General features: G+C 37.4%; 2 protein-coding genes across 4 annotated transcripts; both read left to right on the forward strand.

The window, feature by feature from the left end:
• The first annotated feature begins 526 nt into the window (after positions 1 to 526).
• Positions 527 to 4470, forward strand: LOC121636326 (SUZ domain-containing protein 1-like). The gene is made up of 4 exons (XM_041979737.1): positions 527 to 1013; positions 1984 to 2033; positions 2111 to 2380; positions 2506 to 4470. The coding sequence occupies exons 1-4, from the start codon at positions 963 to 965 to the stop codon at positions 2615 to 2617; spliced, it is 483 nt and encodes a 160-aa protein (XP_041835671.1). The 5' UTR covers positions 527 to 962; the 3' UTR covers positions 2618 to 4470.
• A 3579-nt stretch (positions 4471 to 8049) lies between these two features.
• Positions 8050 to 13191, forward strand: necap2 (NECAP endocytosis associated 2). Of its 3 annotated transcripts, none has more exons than XM_041979734.1 (8): positions 8050 to 8232; positions 9325 to 9425; positions 10076 to 10180; positions 10484 to 10565; positions 11606 to 11714; positions 11806 to 11950; positions 12045 to 12126; positions 12246 to 13191. In XM_041979734.1, the coding sequence occupies exons 1-8, from the start codon at positions 8138 to 8140 to the stop codon at positions 12289 to 12291; spliced, it is 765 nt and encodes a 254-aa protein (XP_041835668.1). In that variant the 5' UTR covers positions 8050 to 8137; the 3' UTR covers positions 12292 to 13191. The 3 variants fall into 3 exon arrangements, with proteins under 3 accessions (XP_041835668.1, XP_041835670.1, XP_041835667.1); XM_041979736.1 differs by having other exon boundaries at positions 12054 to 12126; XM_041979733.1 differs by having other exon boundaries at positions 8052 to 8232; positions 12042 to 12126.
• Positions 13192 to 13340: the final 149 nt, after the last annotated feature.

The following is a 13340-nucleotide window of genomic DNA, read 5'->3' on the forward strand; positions in this document are numbered from 1 at the left end:
TTACTGATTTCATACAGTGTCATAATCAGTCATTTTCTCTTTCAAAAGTTGTTTGATATTTTGAATGTTTGAATGTAAAAACATTTATATTCTAGTTTTATGCAGTTAAAAAACCAATATATTCTTATTGCTACGAGGTTTGTTGCATTAGCAAAAATAATCAAGGGAATTACCATCCATTTTTATTAAAAGGGCACGTTTGTATTGGCTAAAGGAAAAATATGTTGATGTTTTTTTCTGATACATGTAGAGTAAAACTAAAATTCTTAAGCTGACGTTTCTGCTACGTCTCTGAGGTTTAACAATTCCAACGCTACAGAACGCACCTCCATGTTCCCTTGAACGCAACACAGAACGTTTAAGGCCCATTTATTGTCTTGGGCGTCTTAAGATACAGTATCTAAAAATGACTAAATGAAGAATGCTAGTGGTTATTATGTGTATACCATATGGAGAAATCAAAGCTCTCTTTATGTTTAACATTGAAAGTTTTGTATATCGACAGTCTTAGCTACGTTTGCTGCTTGACGCTACCTGTGTAAGATGACGTTATAACGTCATTTCCTTTCCCACTGTCTTAACGGGGAGGTATAGCATAGCCAAGTTTTCAATCCTAGTTTTCATTCAGTGGCTATTTAGTTTTTTATTTGGTGTGCAGATAATATTCCTCTGTATGAGCACTAGTGGTTGGGGTTGATTCAATGAGGTGGTCGTCACACCAAATTTAATGTAACAGACAGTCGAAGGGGAGATTGCCCACTGTGGACATTAAGCTAACAGGCTAACGCGCGGCCAAAGAAACAGTTTGCGAATCTTTGATCAAATCCTAAAACCCAGTGAAACAGAGCTCCCCGTGGATCTGCGTGAACGGTGTACGTTGCTCACCATCACATGCTCTCGGCGTGGATGGGATTTAGTTTGCCGGTGGAGCGAAGAGACAGTCAACCAAAGTACTGTTAAATATGGAGGATGAGGAGGTAGCTGAGAGCTGGGAGGAAGCAGCAGACAGCGGGGTGAGTTGCACACAACCAGGCTGATTTCTGTTTGACAGTTAAGCAGACACATGGGAAAAATTAGTGAAATATGGAGGCATTTGATGCTTTCATGCGGCAACATGTTTTATAGATTTCTTTCTTTAGCCGGGCTTCTTAGCTTAGTCTCGTAGGCCCTGCCATCCTATTGTCCTCAATAGAATAATCCTGATTGAAGATTTTTCATTTGTTGTCTGAATACTGATGGCAGCTTGCTTGATTTAATTGTGGTAAATAGTAATCTATGTTATCTTATCTCTGTTGTAATTCACATCTATTTACACGTTTCTGTCTCACATGTTGGGACTAGTAGGCTATTTTGGGTGGCTTTGATGTTAGATAAAGAAGACACTCCCCTTTCACTTGTTCTCTAAAGAAAAATGCATTTAAAAACTAATCGTTCAAGCGACACATATTGCTCTTTCTGGTGGTTATGTTTCTGGCCTATGCTTACCCAGATAGCGAAAAAAGGTTTTGCCCAAGTATGGCCCAAAATGTGCTGTTTTGTTTGGCCCAAATTTGGCCTTTACTTACTAAATGTTAGTGTGGTTGCCAAAATTCATCCACAGCATTCACCACCAGATCTGGCCAACAAGAAAATTACCACAGTCTATGTCTAGACAATCTTCCCGCATTAGGACCACTTATAGCACACAAAATAGATGCCATAATCCACATCCAGGCCAGCAATTGACATCTGGACCACATGTGGGCCACAAGAGATCACAGTGCCATAACTGAGCCATTAATGCCAAAAGTCGCCTGGATTCGGCCCAAACATGTCTGCTGTCTGGGCAGTGTTGGGAGTTCCATCCAGGATGGGGAACTATAGCTCCTACACAAAATAAAGCGAACCAGGTGAAGCAATGGTCTGCCAAATAAAGCTAATGGGAAGTCTAAAGTATTACACAGTAATAGGAATTAATTATTAATTGTATTTATTTATTCACAGGAAATCGAGAGAAGACTTGAAGCAAAACTGAAAATAAATCAAGAAGCCAAGTAAGTGACTTTTTTTCTTTTTTTAAAAAAAAAAATCTTATTTTATGTACACCACTCACACATTCCTATCTTTGCAGGAAATCCAATTTGAAATCTGGTGGTTCACCTGTGCGAACTGCTATTGTGATCCAGGATGACTCTTTGCCTGCTGCACCCCCACCTCAGATCCGAATTTTAAAACGTCCTTCCAATAACGGTACAACGGGAAACTCTGCATCCTCGTCTCGTCCTTCTCAGCAGATGAAGTCTTTGGCCCAACGGGAAGCGGAATATGCAGAGGCCCGAAGAAGAATTTTGGGTAGCGCTTCTTCTGATGAAACGCCTCAGGACAATCCAAGTCAGGATAGGTACGGCATTATGATAGAAATAATCATAATCTTGGTAATTGGTAGAATTAAAATAAAAATACCCAGAATTATTTTACATTTCTAACTATTTATTGTCTTTTATTTATTTCTCCTCTAATCACTAGGGCTGTTCGTATGACTGTGCAGCAACCATTAGAGCCAGTTCGTCCAAACAATCAGGTGATCCGCCAGCCCACTGGTCCAGATGGCACCTCAGGCTTCCGACTCTGCAGATAAACTGTGGCTGTTTGCTGCAAGGAAACAGCTGCCTCCCTGACAGGGCATGGCGAGTGGAAAAATTATGGGGTTGTGTGTGATTTGAAGAGTAGAGTGAGGGAGTGACATATAATGGTTATAAGGAAAATGAAGACTTTAAATGAATTTCTCCACCCTCTCTCTACTCTAATTGCTTGTATGATCTTTGCCTTTTGCCTTGTCTTTTCCCTTTGTGGAACCTCACAAGGGGCTGGCAGAGATCACAAATCTGAAACCCCTTCTGTTCCACACTGTGAACAGGCTATGGCTACACAGCCCCACTCACTGTGAAACTGTGACGTACCATAAGGTGCCCTACGATTTTAAGTCTGATTGGCCGGCCGTGTGCCTGTGCATCAAGGGTTCGTCTCCTCAGGGAGAATCAAGAGAACTTGTGAATCTGTGGAAAATCCCCAGATTCGTGCAAGCAGTCGAGTTGGTCTTCTCACTGACAGAGTATGATTCATGGCTGGGAGTCCACCAGAAGGATAGCCTTAGTTTGTTGGGTTCAATGGAAATGAAATGTTTGACAGTGCCAAGAGTCGAATGTATGTTTAGCAGCTTGACTGCAAAGGGATAGAAACTTGTGCTGATTGAATCTGTTCAGTAAAAGTCCACTATGCCCAATAATGTGTTTTAAAAATGTATGTATGGATGGTGGCTGTGGCAGTGGCTATGACAAGAACATTTAACAGTCCACTAGTTTGTGTTCAGCACTGGTAGCTATAAAGGAAAGGACCAGTTGGCAAACAGCCTGTGGCCAAAGATCATGATCAGGACGGTGTCACTAAATCCAAGCTTTCTCAAGCAATAACTATAAAAAAACTTCCTGGATTTTACTTTCTTTTCCCTGTGTTTAGTCAAAATGTTTTGTTTTAAACAGTTATTGTTTCTTCATGTGTTTCTTTTTTGTGACATAATATATTTAAATCAGGCTATCAGCAGTGTGTAAAAGACTAGGCGATTTAGTTGCAGTAGGAAACTTTATTGGTGGTGTCATTAAATTGATTTAAATGAAAATCTGAGGTTTTCATGAACATATGACTATGTATGTGCTGCCTTGCAGCTTGCAATCAGAATTACAAAGTTGGAGCCCGTCTCTCAGCCAGCTGTACTGACACTGATAATAAATACATTTTAATATGTTTGTGCGTCAACTTGAGTACACCGACTGGACCATGTGCTGGTAAAATGTTTTATAAATGATTCACAAATTACTGTATCACGCCCAGCATGCAGAATTATGTTTTGCTACGTTTTGGCAAACATTCTGCTGGGTTGGGGGGGGGAAAGGCGATAATAATGATATTAGAATAATTTAGAGAAATTTAGGAAAACTCACCTTTTAATCAGTGCGCTTTGGAATAAAGCCAAATTTAACTGCCTGGTTTCAATGAATGTTTTCCTGTGGTGTTTGTCACACAACAGGATTTTGCAGCGTTGCTAATATACCACAGATTAAAAAAAGTTTACAAGCTATAAATTAATAATATAATTAAATACAGAGGAGTTACCAGTACTGATGTTTGATACTGCAATAAATGAACATGGACTAGGTTTGAAGCTTATGACATTTAATGCCTTAAATGAGAAATGGTCCCTTCTTGCCGACATTCACCTGCTAGTGGGTACTCTGGCTTATCTTTGGAGCTTTTTTGTGTGCTAATGATAGGTTAATGGTGCCACTGATGAAATGCCACATAACTGCACACAGCTAGTATTCTGGATAATCCACAACCATACTCTTAATGCTTTTCTTACTGTAGTGCTGCATGACTGTGCTTCAGCTGTAAACAGTTTAGAAGGTATCAAAATTAAACCATGATTAACACTTAGTTGCAGTCAACTTTCTTCCACACAGCAGCACAACTTTTTAAATGTGCAGCATTAATTCTAACCTCAGTAGCTGATGAAAGAAGACATTTAGGGTCAGCTCAGTATTTTTGTGTTATATAACCTACACTTTGTAAGTGATATGGAAGGTTTCCATCTGTATTTGTACATACAACATTAGGAATACATTCATAAACTGTTTCTATGGCTTTGGTTCTGGTACTAAAACAAAGGGAATTTGTGATCGTTTGAACTGAGAAGCAGGTACCCATCATGTACCAGTGTGATCTACCCATGATGCTTTACTGCAGTCATCATTTGTCCACATTAAGACTCATTTGATGTCATTGTTTTTGAAACTTGAGAAAAAAAGAATACCCTTTAATAAAACACTCTTAAAGATTAACTTGCTATATTTTGTTTTTATTTTGAGAAATAGCTTGGTGTCTGGGGCAAAATTCTTAAATTACTTTTAAAGCACTAAAATGACCACCAGTACCTATTAGCTTTTATGCATTTGACTGAAGTGGAAGTTAATTAGTTGATTAAGCTGGATTTAATCAAACATTTGAATCTGTGGTCATAATTTTGTCCAAGTCTTAAGTTTGTTTTGTTTTTATAAATGTTGGGAAATAGTCTTTACTTACTTCATATTTCCTGCTGTAACTAATTATTTACAATCATTTTATACATGGGGAATAAATAACCTCATACGTTTAAATTAGTTTTCGCCATTCCATCTTTCCCAAGTTAATTGTCAACAGTTTAACAGTAACAGTTTAACTTTATCTGTGTAAATAGTTACATAGTTTTATTTTCTATTAAGAATTGACATATAACGGGATAAAAAGAGACTTAAATCAAAGCCTACATTTCAGATGTTATAGACTCAAAGATAGTAAATGTATTCCATGATGGATTTTTTCCCTGGGTATATTGCTCTAAATGTATGACATTTGAAGGTTTGAAAGTTTAAACGTTACTGACACCTGTTAGCTGTATTACAACAACTCTGTATGCTTAATTTAACAAGCTATTTATTTAAAAAACAAACAGGAAATATCCCCAGTAAGCTATTCATGCAGTCAGCAGATATAGAAACTAAATATGAGCCTTAGAACAGGACAAAACATGCATGCATCACCCCTGTGGTAATGTGGTTCTGTTTTTCACTGGGCACCCTGTTGAATCACATTAAACATGATGCTGATGATAAAGGTCTGTAAGAAGTTAGTTCATGTAATCTGATGCAAGGGTATATATTTCCGCTTTTGTTCTTTTGTTTTGGTCTCAGTTGCAAAAGAAAATTTGTCACTTTAAACTGAGATTTAGCAAGTAATGTAGAATGTAGAAGTGTCCTAAAAAATTTATTTGGTTGTTTCATTTTAATTATTCATGCACTTTTCCTGTTTTCATATGTTTTAATATGAAGCTGGAAAAGTGTGGATTTCCTGGCAGTGTGTCAGGAAGATCATGAACGGACACAAATGTTGCACCTGTGTGTGCTTTTGTAAAGTTTACTGCTGCTGAAAAAACTCACACTCACTGTGTGAACAAGGTGAAACTATACTTCATGCAGCCTGGACTTGGGAGCTCTTCATTTCATCATATAGTTGACATTTAGGCTTATTATAACAAAAGGAAATACAATTGGTCTTTGCTCATCAATGTTTCTATCAATGAAATGACCCAGAAGTACTTAAGGAGCAACCATGTTAAGAGCTGTTTGAATTCTATGATTGTGAGCTTTATTACATATTTAGCAAAGGAGACAGACTACTAATGCTACTCAAGTACTCTACTCATATATAGTCTAACATTGTAATATGATTGCATTAGATTGTTTAAAGCAATGTCTGTAGAATATTTAATCTGTAGACTCAGTCCTGCAGACCCACATCACAGCTTTTGTCTTTTTCTTTACCAAATTTTTCCTACTACTTTCCAATAAGATAAAGGAAAGAGTTTATGATGAAAACCAGACACTAGGAGGTCTTTTTGTATACCATCTGACCAGACCTCAGGTGTAACTGATGGCGTTAATGAATCCATACCATCCTCACATACTAGAAAAAGTCATTTTGGGGATTTGCCAGAAAGGGTAGATGCATTTTAGAATGAACATCACTCCAAATTTCAGTCTCATTTATGCCCCCTAATGACTAATTTACTCTGGTCAAAATAGAAGCGTTGGAAGTAGTTGCAGCCCTGTGATGAGGGACTTGTCCAGGGTATTCCCTGCCTCTGGCCAAGTAGCTGCTGGGATAGGCTCCAACCCCCCCACAGACCCTGCATTGGAACAAGCAGGTATAAAAATGCATGGATGGGTGGTATTCATTAGCTTAATTATATACCAACTTAACAACATAAATAAATATGGGATAGAAAGATGTTCAGCCATATCAAGGATATTTTCAATCATAAACCCAGGTGTCTAAAGTATAAAAAACAATGGTTCATTTTATGACCTAGAATCAGTGGCAATCTAAAATATTCACATACTTCCCACCAAATTAAGTGTAAGGATGATGTGTATCAGTTTTAATTAAAATGTACTCCAAAAACTGATAAACAGAATAATTCTTGAATCAGAACACTGCATAGCCAATAATCAATTTTAGCCACTGCTCACATTATTCAAATATTGCTTCTGTCAAATCTTTCCTTAATCTGTTCATGCAAGAGCTTCCAGTTCATGGAGGTTTGATGATTTTCATGCTGTAACTTGATGTCTTTAAAACTAACTAAAGAAAAAAAGATGTCTACTCAAGAAAATTATTTTGACTTATCTCTTATTGCCTTGGGTGTGTGTCTTTGATCACTGCCTTGCAGAGAAATTCAATCATCACCAAGGTACAAGTTCACACCAGGTTAACACCATCACTAAGCCACCTCCATTCATGTCCCTCAGGAAAGCTCATGTCTGGTTATAAATGTGGCCTTTCTTTAACATGTCCCAAAAGTTCTAGTTTTGTTTTATCACAGCATAGAAAAAAATTTCAATCATTTTTATATATGCATGTGGGAAGTGGTTTGCTATTTCACTTTGTCCATAAAAAAATGGCTGGCATACATGATCCTGTGTGACTATTACAGTAACACATGAACATTCCTGAAATTTTGGTTTCCTGAAATTTTGGACTTACTCCCACATCCGTGCCAAAGATTTTTTTTTAATTCCTTATAATGATTTTAATTGGATCTCTAAGACAAGTCAGGGTCTTAGTATTTTCTTATTCACCTCATGCTGCACTGAAATTACCTAATCTCTCAGCTTTTCTAACCACATCTTAGTCTTTTGAAAGTGGTTACATTTTCTGTCCAATATGGTGTTTTGTTTCCATACAAGACACAACAGAAGCAATCGAAGGTAATTTAGTTTAGGCTTATCACGTTTTAGTAAAACTCTAGGATATAAACACTTCAAGTATTTTTTTTATATAGCAATATTACAAATAAACTAAATATTTTTAATGTTGGTTATGTCAGGTTATGTAAATGATTAAACTGATTGATCAGTCCGGCAGTACGTCACTCCAACCTCCGGACCGGAAGCGGCGCTGTCTTAAACCAGCACCATAGTTTCTACCTCGGCCGAGCAGCAGCAGTAGAGCAGTGTATGTCCATTGAAAGTCGGAAGTTGTTTTTAGGCTAGTAAACTTTAACAAAATGGCAGAAGACAACAGTTATGAGTCGATGCTTTGTGTAAAGCCTGAGGTTCACGTTTACCGGATCCCTCCTCGGGCATCTAACCGAGGATATCGGTAAGAGAGCAAAGCTAAGGTGTTAGCGTACTAATTTACGAGTCATGAATCCATTGTCGGACAGCAAGCTGTCAATACTTTTTGCCCCTGAAAAAATATTTTCTACGGTGATTGTCTTACTATTAGCCGTCCTCGCCCCTGTTTAAGGGTTTAAGTTAAAACAAGGATATATTCTAAAAACGTGTGGCAACTAGCTGTGAGGTTTAAAATGGTTAACAGTAAATTTACTCGCGGAAATACGACACCAACATCCCGACTTTTTCCTCCACTTCCCGCGACTTACACCTGTTATTATATAAGTTGTTAATTTTGAAGTGAAAAACGCGATCGACTACATTTCTGATGGTATTTTGCGTTGCGAACTCAATGTTTGTCCGATAATGGACTAATAGGTTTAGCAATAACGTTAGCTAGCAGTTCAACTTATTAGAAAAAGTAAACACGGGTTTGTCTCGTCTTGCATCTTGTTGTCACTGTCCTATATTAAAACAGATTGTCGGTCAGGTAGAGTTGAATCGTTTCTCCAAAGCTTGTTGTAGAAACTACGAAGAAAAAAAGCTAATTAAGTCCACTTTCTCTGGACCTGTCACTCTTCTTCAGTTGTAAAGTAGACATTGGGTTGCAGCTAAAGCTCTAGAGGGAAGTTGACTTTAAGTAAAAAATGTTATCTTTTTTTTAGTTGAGTTTCGAATATTAAAATAGTATAGCTCATTAGTTCACAATATCTGGAGGTGTAGGTAAGTGAAAGAATTTCACCTCAGGGTCTGATGATCATTTTAAAGGATCCATAGGTGCCATGCTGTTATACCATTTTAAACTAGTCTGTCCTGCTGGACTGGATACTCCAGTAAACAATTTAAATGGCCATTCAGTAAAATAAAATCACATTTTTTAATTTGTTTCTAATGTAAGATGGTCTTTCTTCAGTTGTTAGAAGGAAAAGAGAGCTCCCTATTACGTTTGTCCTATTTTTTATTTTGATTTCACTTCCTCCGGATATGAAGAAACACAACTGACTGCCAGCTGTTCTAATACATCTGCATTACACAAACCGCTTCTTTACTTCACTCAGTGTTTCCTGTTTTTCTGTAGTGCTGCTGACTGGAAGTTGGATGAACCGGCATGGAGTGGTAGAATGAAAATCACTGCCAAAGGCAAGATGGCCTTCATCAAGTTAGAGGATAAAAACACAGGTAAACAAATTTTAGAGAACCAACACACACACACATACAAAAAAACTTTAACATCAGACCACAGTATTTGGTAAAGGCTCCCTGTTTAAAGCTCCTTTGAAATTTAGAGCAGATCTGCTTAATGAAGACTTTGCCACTGTTGCTATGAGATAGAGGAAAAGGCAACCAACAATCTTTATTTTTAGTATATAGATGACATTTATGTAGCACAAGATTGTTTGTTTAAAACTTTAAAACCTGTGGTTCACCTGCTGTACTCAAGCACTGCCACCACACCTTCTTCTATCCATTAATCACACTGTACTTAGCCAGACTGTGCTTCTGAGTTATTTTGGGGAACCAAACTTGTACATTTAACATTTTTGTGATGTTTTGGACTAAAGTAAGCTCAGAAGAAAGTCATATGTTCAAAACACAAGAAAGGTTATATGAGGAAACAATCTGCATCAGTTATCTAGTGCCTGTCTCATTTTTGCCTCGTGGTTTGTCTTTGGTTGTAGATAGACCATGTGTTTCTCATATTTACAGTTATTAACAGTTATAAAAATATGAACAATAATATGGTCAGAACTCCTGACAAAACTTTTAACTACTTATGATGTCAGGAAATAACCCGGAGGCTGTGTCTGATGTGAATTTCTTCTTTGCAGGAGAACTGTTTGCACAAGCACCAGTTGAACAGTATCCTGGTTGTGTAGTTGAAGCAGTCACAGACTCCAGCAGGTATTTTGTCATCAGGATAGAAGACGGCAATGGTAAGATAATCAAATGATAAATTCTAGCTTTCTACAACAGCGTGTGTTGATGTCAGATCATTCATATTCATCTATCCACTTTTCTAATCTTCAGAAAAATGTGTGAATTTGTGCTTTTGCTGTTTTTGGGAACTTTGTTTATCTCCTGCTTATTGTTTTTGATTAAAATATGTATGTATATAACTGCACTATCCCACATACAGACTGCATTTATCTGAGTTGTTCCTAAGATTGGGGACAGATGGCCTTAAGTAATTAACTGTAAATAACTGTGTTTCTGTCCTTGTGTCTGCTTCTTTTAAGGACGCCATGCTTTTATCGGGCTGGGTTTTGCTGATCGTGGAGACTCATTTGACTTCAATGTTGCTTTACAAGACCATTTTAAGTAAGACTGCATAAGTTCTTTTTTTAAATCGTTTCATCTACAATTAGCTTTGTAACAATTACATCTATGCAGACTGACCTGTACATGGATGGATTTCACATGACCTACACATGTGCTTATATGTCTGAATAACATTTACATTTGTAGGTTGAAAGTAATGCACATCAATCATCATGCACAATAGCTTCACACACTCATCTGTATTGTACAAACAACACCAATGGGTGTATTTTGATAAATTTATCAAAGCTGTGTGTAAACATGCTGGCCAATAAAAAAAAAAAAAAAGTTTTTAAAAGACACTCATTTAACTCTCTCACAATGAACTGAGTAGTTATGTTCTACGTGCATTCCTGCTAAGATAAGCTTAACTTTTTATAGCAGTGCCCTTCAATAGATGGAGCCAAAAGCAGCCTTCTATATCGCCTACAGCAAAATCCCATCACAGAAGTAACATGGTCACATTATGCTTTATTAGCATATAAAACACAGTTGCAAAACTGTAGTGACGATACAGTTTTCAACAGCTAAAATAGTTGATTTGTCTCATCTTTTTGAAAATCTTTACAAAATATCCAACATTCTCTTTGGGTAAAGTCTTAAGTCTAGAACGTCCTGCATCTTCTGCAGTCTGTGGTCTAAAATAATTCATAAATTTGCAAACATTGCACTTTGCTTGTCTCTTGTTTGACTTATTAACATGGTACATTCATTTATCAGTGTCATTGATGAAAATATTTAATGAGAGCAAATGTTTGATAATATTTTATGACGATTAATGATACGGGATTGTTATCATTTTTAACCTGCTGTTGGGGATTTTTTGTTATAATGTATACAGAATCAGTCAATGGTTTTAGCAAATATTAATGAGAAGATGTGCTATATAAATTAAAGAAATAAAGGACATGGATGCATTTTGGATGTTAAACTTACAACCTCCAAAGATTTCTGATCATGTGTCATAACTATGCACTATAACCATGTCTGACCACCCAGTAGTTTTTCTCTGACAATTGTCATGCTGTCAAACTCCAAAGGTGGGTCAAGCAAGAAGGTGAGCTTGCAAAACTGGAAGCCTCTCAGAGCACAGCACCTAAACTGGACCTGAGCTTCAAAGAGGGTCAGACCATCAAAATCAGCATTGGGGTGAGCATTTAGCCTCAACGTGACAGAAATGAGACAACACACAGTGGCAGGTATTAAAAGTAAAGAAATAAACATGTTGAATCTGTCACAGAACATTAAGAAGAAGGATGCAGGAGGCGCCAAACTGAGACCTATGGGTGGTGGCCTACTCCCACCTCCCCCAGGAGCAAAGGCAGGAGGTTTTCTGCCACCTCCTGGAGAACAGCCGACTGTTGCAGCTGCACAGACAAACACTGGTAATTATCCTTTTAAATGCATCAACATTTTTATCTGACGTGATGCGAAATGAATGCTTTAAATATTCACACAGTTTCTCTTCACATCCAGCTCCTCTTTTAGACTTTGGTTCTTCTGTACCTGCAGCCCAACCCAGCTCAGACTTGTGGGGAGATTTCACATCTGCAGGTTCCAAGTAAGTTTTTTTTTTTCTCTCAGAGCATGTCACCCTCACATTGATGTACCATCTCATCTCATTTAATTTCTTTGGTTCCTTGCTCCATCGAGACTCTTATCTTCTGCCCCCCTCCACAGCTCCAACAAAGATGCTGTCAAATCAGGCTGGGTGCAATTTAGCTGAGCCGTGAGAAAATGTGCACACACACTCAGGTTCCACACATTCCTCGGACAGGACGATTGTGACAAAAAGAAACTAAAAGAGAGGAACTGTTAGCAGGTTTCACCGGCTCATTCATTGCACTTACACTGCTCTAATAAAAAATAGCCCGCTGACCGACACACTCTGGAGGAACAAACAATTATGTACATAATTTTTACATTTCTTTTTCACTTTCTACCACATATTTGGATTGATTTTAGTTGTCACTCTGCTCTTTAAGGCGAGTGTCTGTGCTTGAAGGGAAAAGCTGACTCTACACTAAGCAGGTCAAATATTCTTTCTCTGCCTTAAATCAGAGGTTCCTTATTTTAATTATTTCTAGACCTTTCACTGTTAATCTGTCCAGAATCAGATTTCATAGTCTTTGTGTTTTCTTGACATCATACACACATCTTTCCGCTCCTGTCCTTGAATGATGTCATTACAGCAGCATCACTCATCTCAAGTCTTTGTTTGCCTTGTGGGAAAATAGTTGAGGTGTCCTTGTTTTATTTAGCTGTGTACCAGCATCTGTGTTTTGTTTGCAACTGTTTTTATGTTTCTGTGTTTTGTTTGTAGTAGAAAGCTTTGTTGATATTTGATGATTAGTTTTACGTTAAAGCTTATACCATTTCTTTTTAAATCATAGATTTTTGGAAATTGTCAAGCTCATTGTTTTGTCTGTTAAAATATCAACATGTGTGGTTGATATTTTTATGTCTATGCAAATCCTTCATGTCGTCATGCTTTTTAGAATGTGCCTTTTACCCAACTCAAATGTCCTTACTCTTCCCAACTTTGATTAAGTGCCTTTCTGAAAAAGACCTAAAATGTATAAAATACAAACCTATGTCCTTGTGTAAATAAACTATATATTTCATTGGTTTGTTTTTTCCCGTTTTTATTTTAGTTAGTGGAGTATGTGTATATAGAGTAGTAGCTTTTTTTGTTTGGTCTTTGTGACTTTAGTACCGTTTTGGCATTGGGTCAGTGATGGTGTGGGGAGGCATATCCTTGGAGGGCTGCACAGA

The sequence above is a fragment of the Melanotaenia boesemani genome, chromosome 3, assembly GCF_017639745.1.
Source record: "Melanotaenia boesemani isolate fMelBoe1 chromosome 3, fMelBoe1.pri, whole genome shotgun sequence".
In the NCBI taxonomy this organism is placed as follows: Eukaryota; Metazoa; Chordata; class Actinopteri; order Atheriniformes; family Melanotaeniidae; genus Melanotaenia; species Melanotaenia boesemani.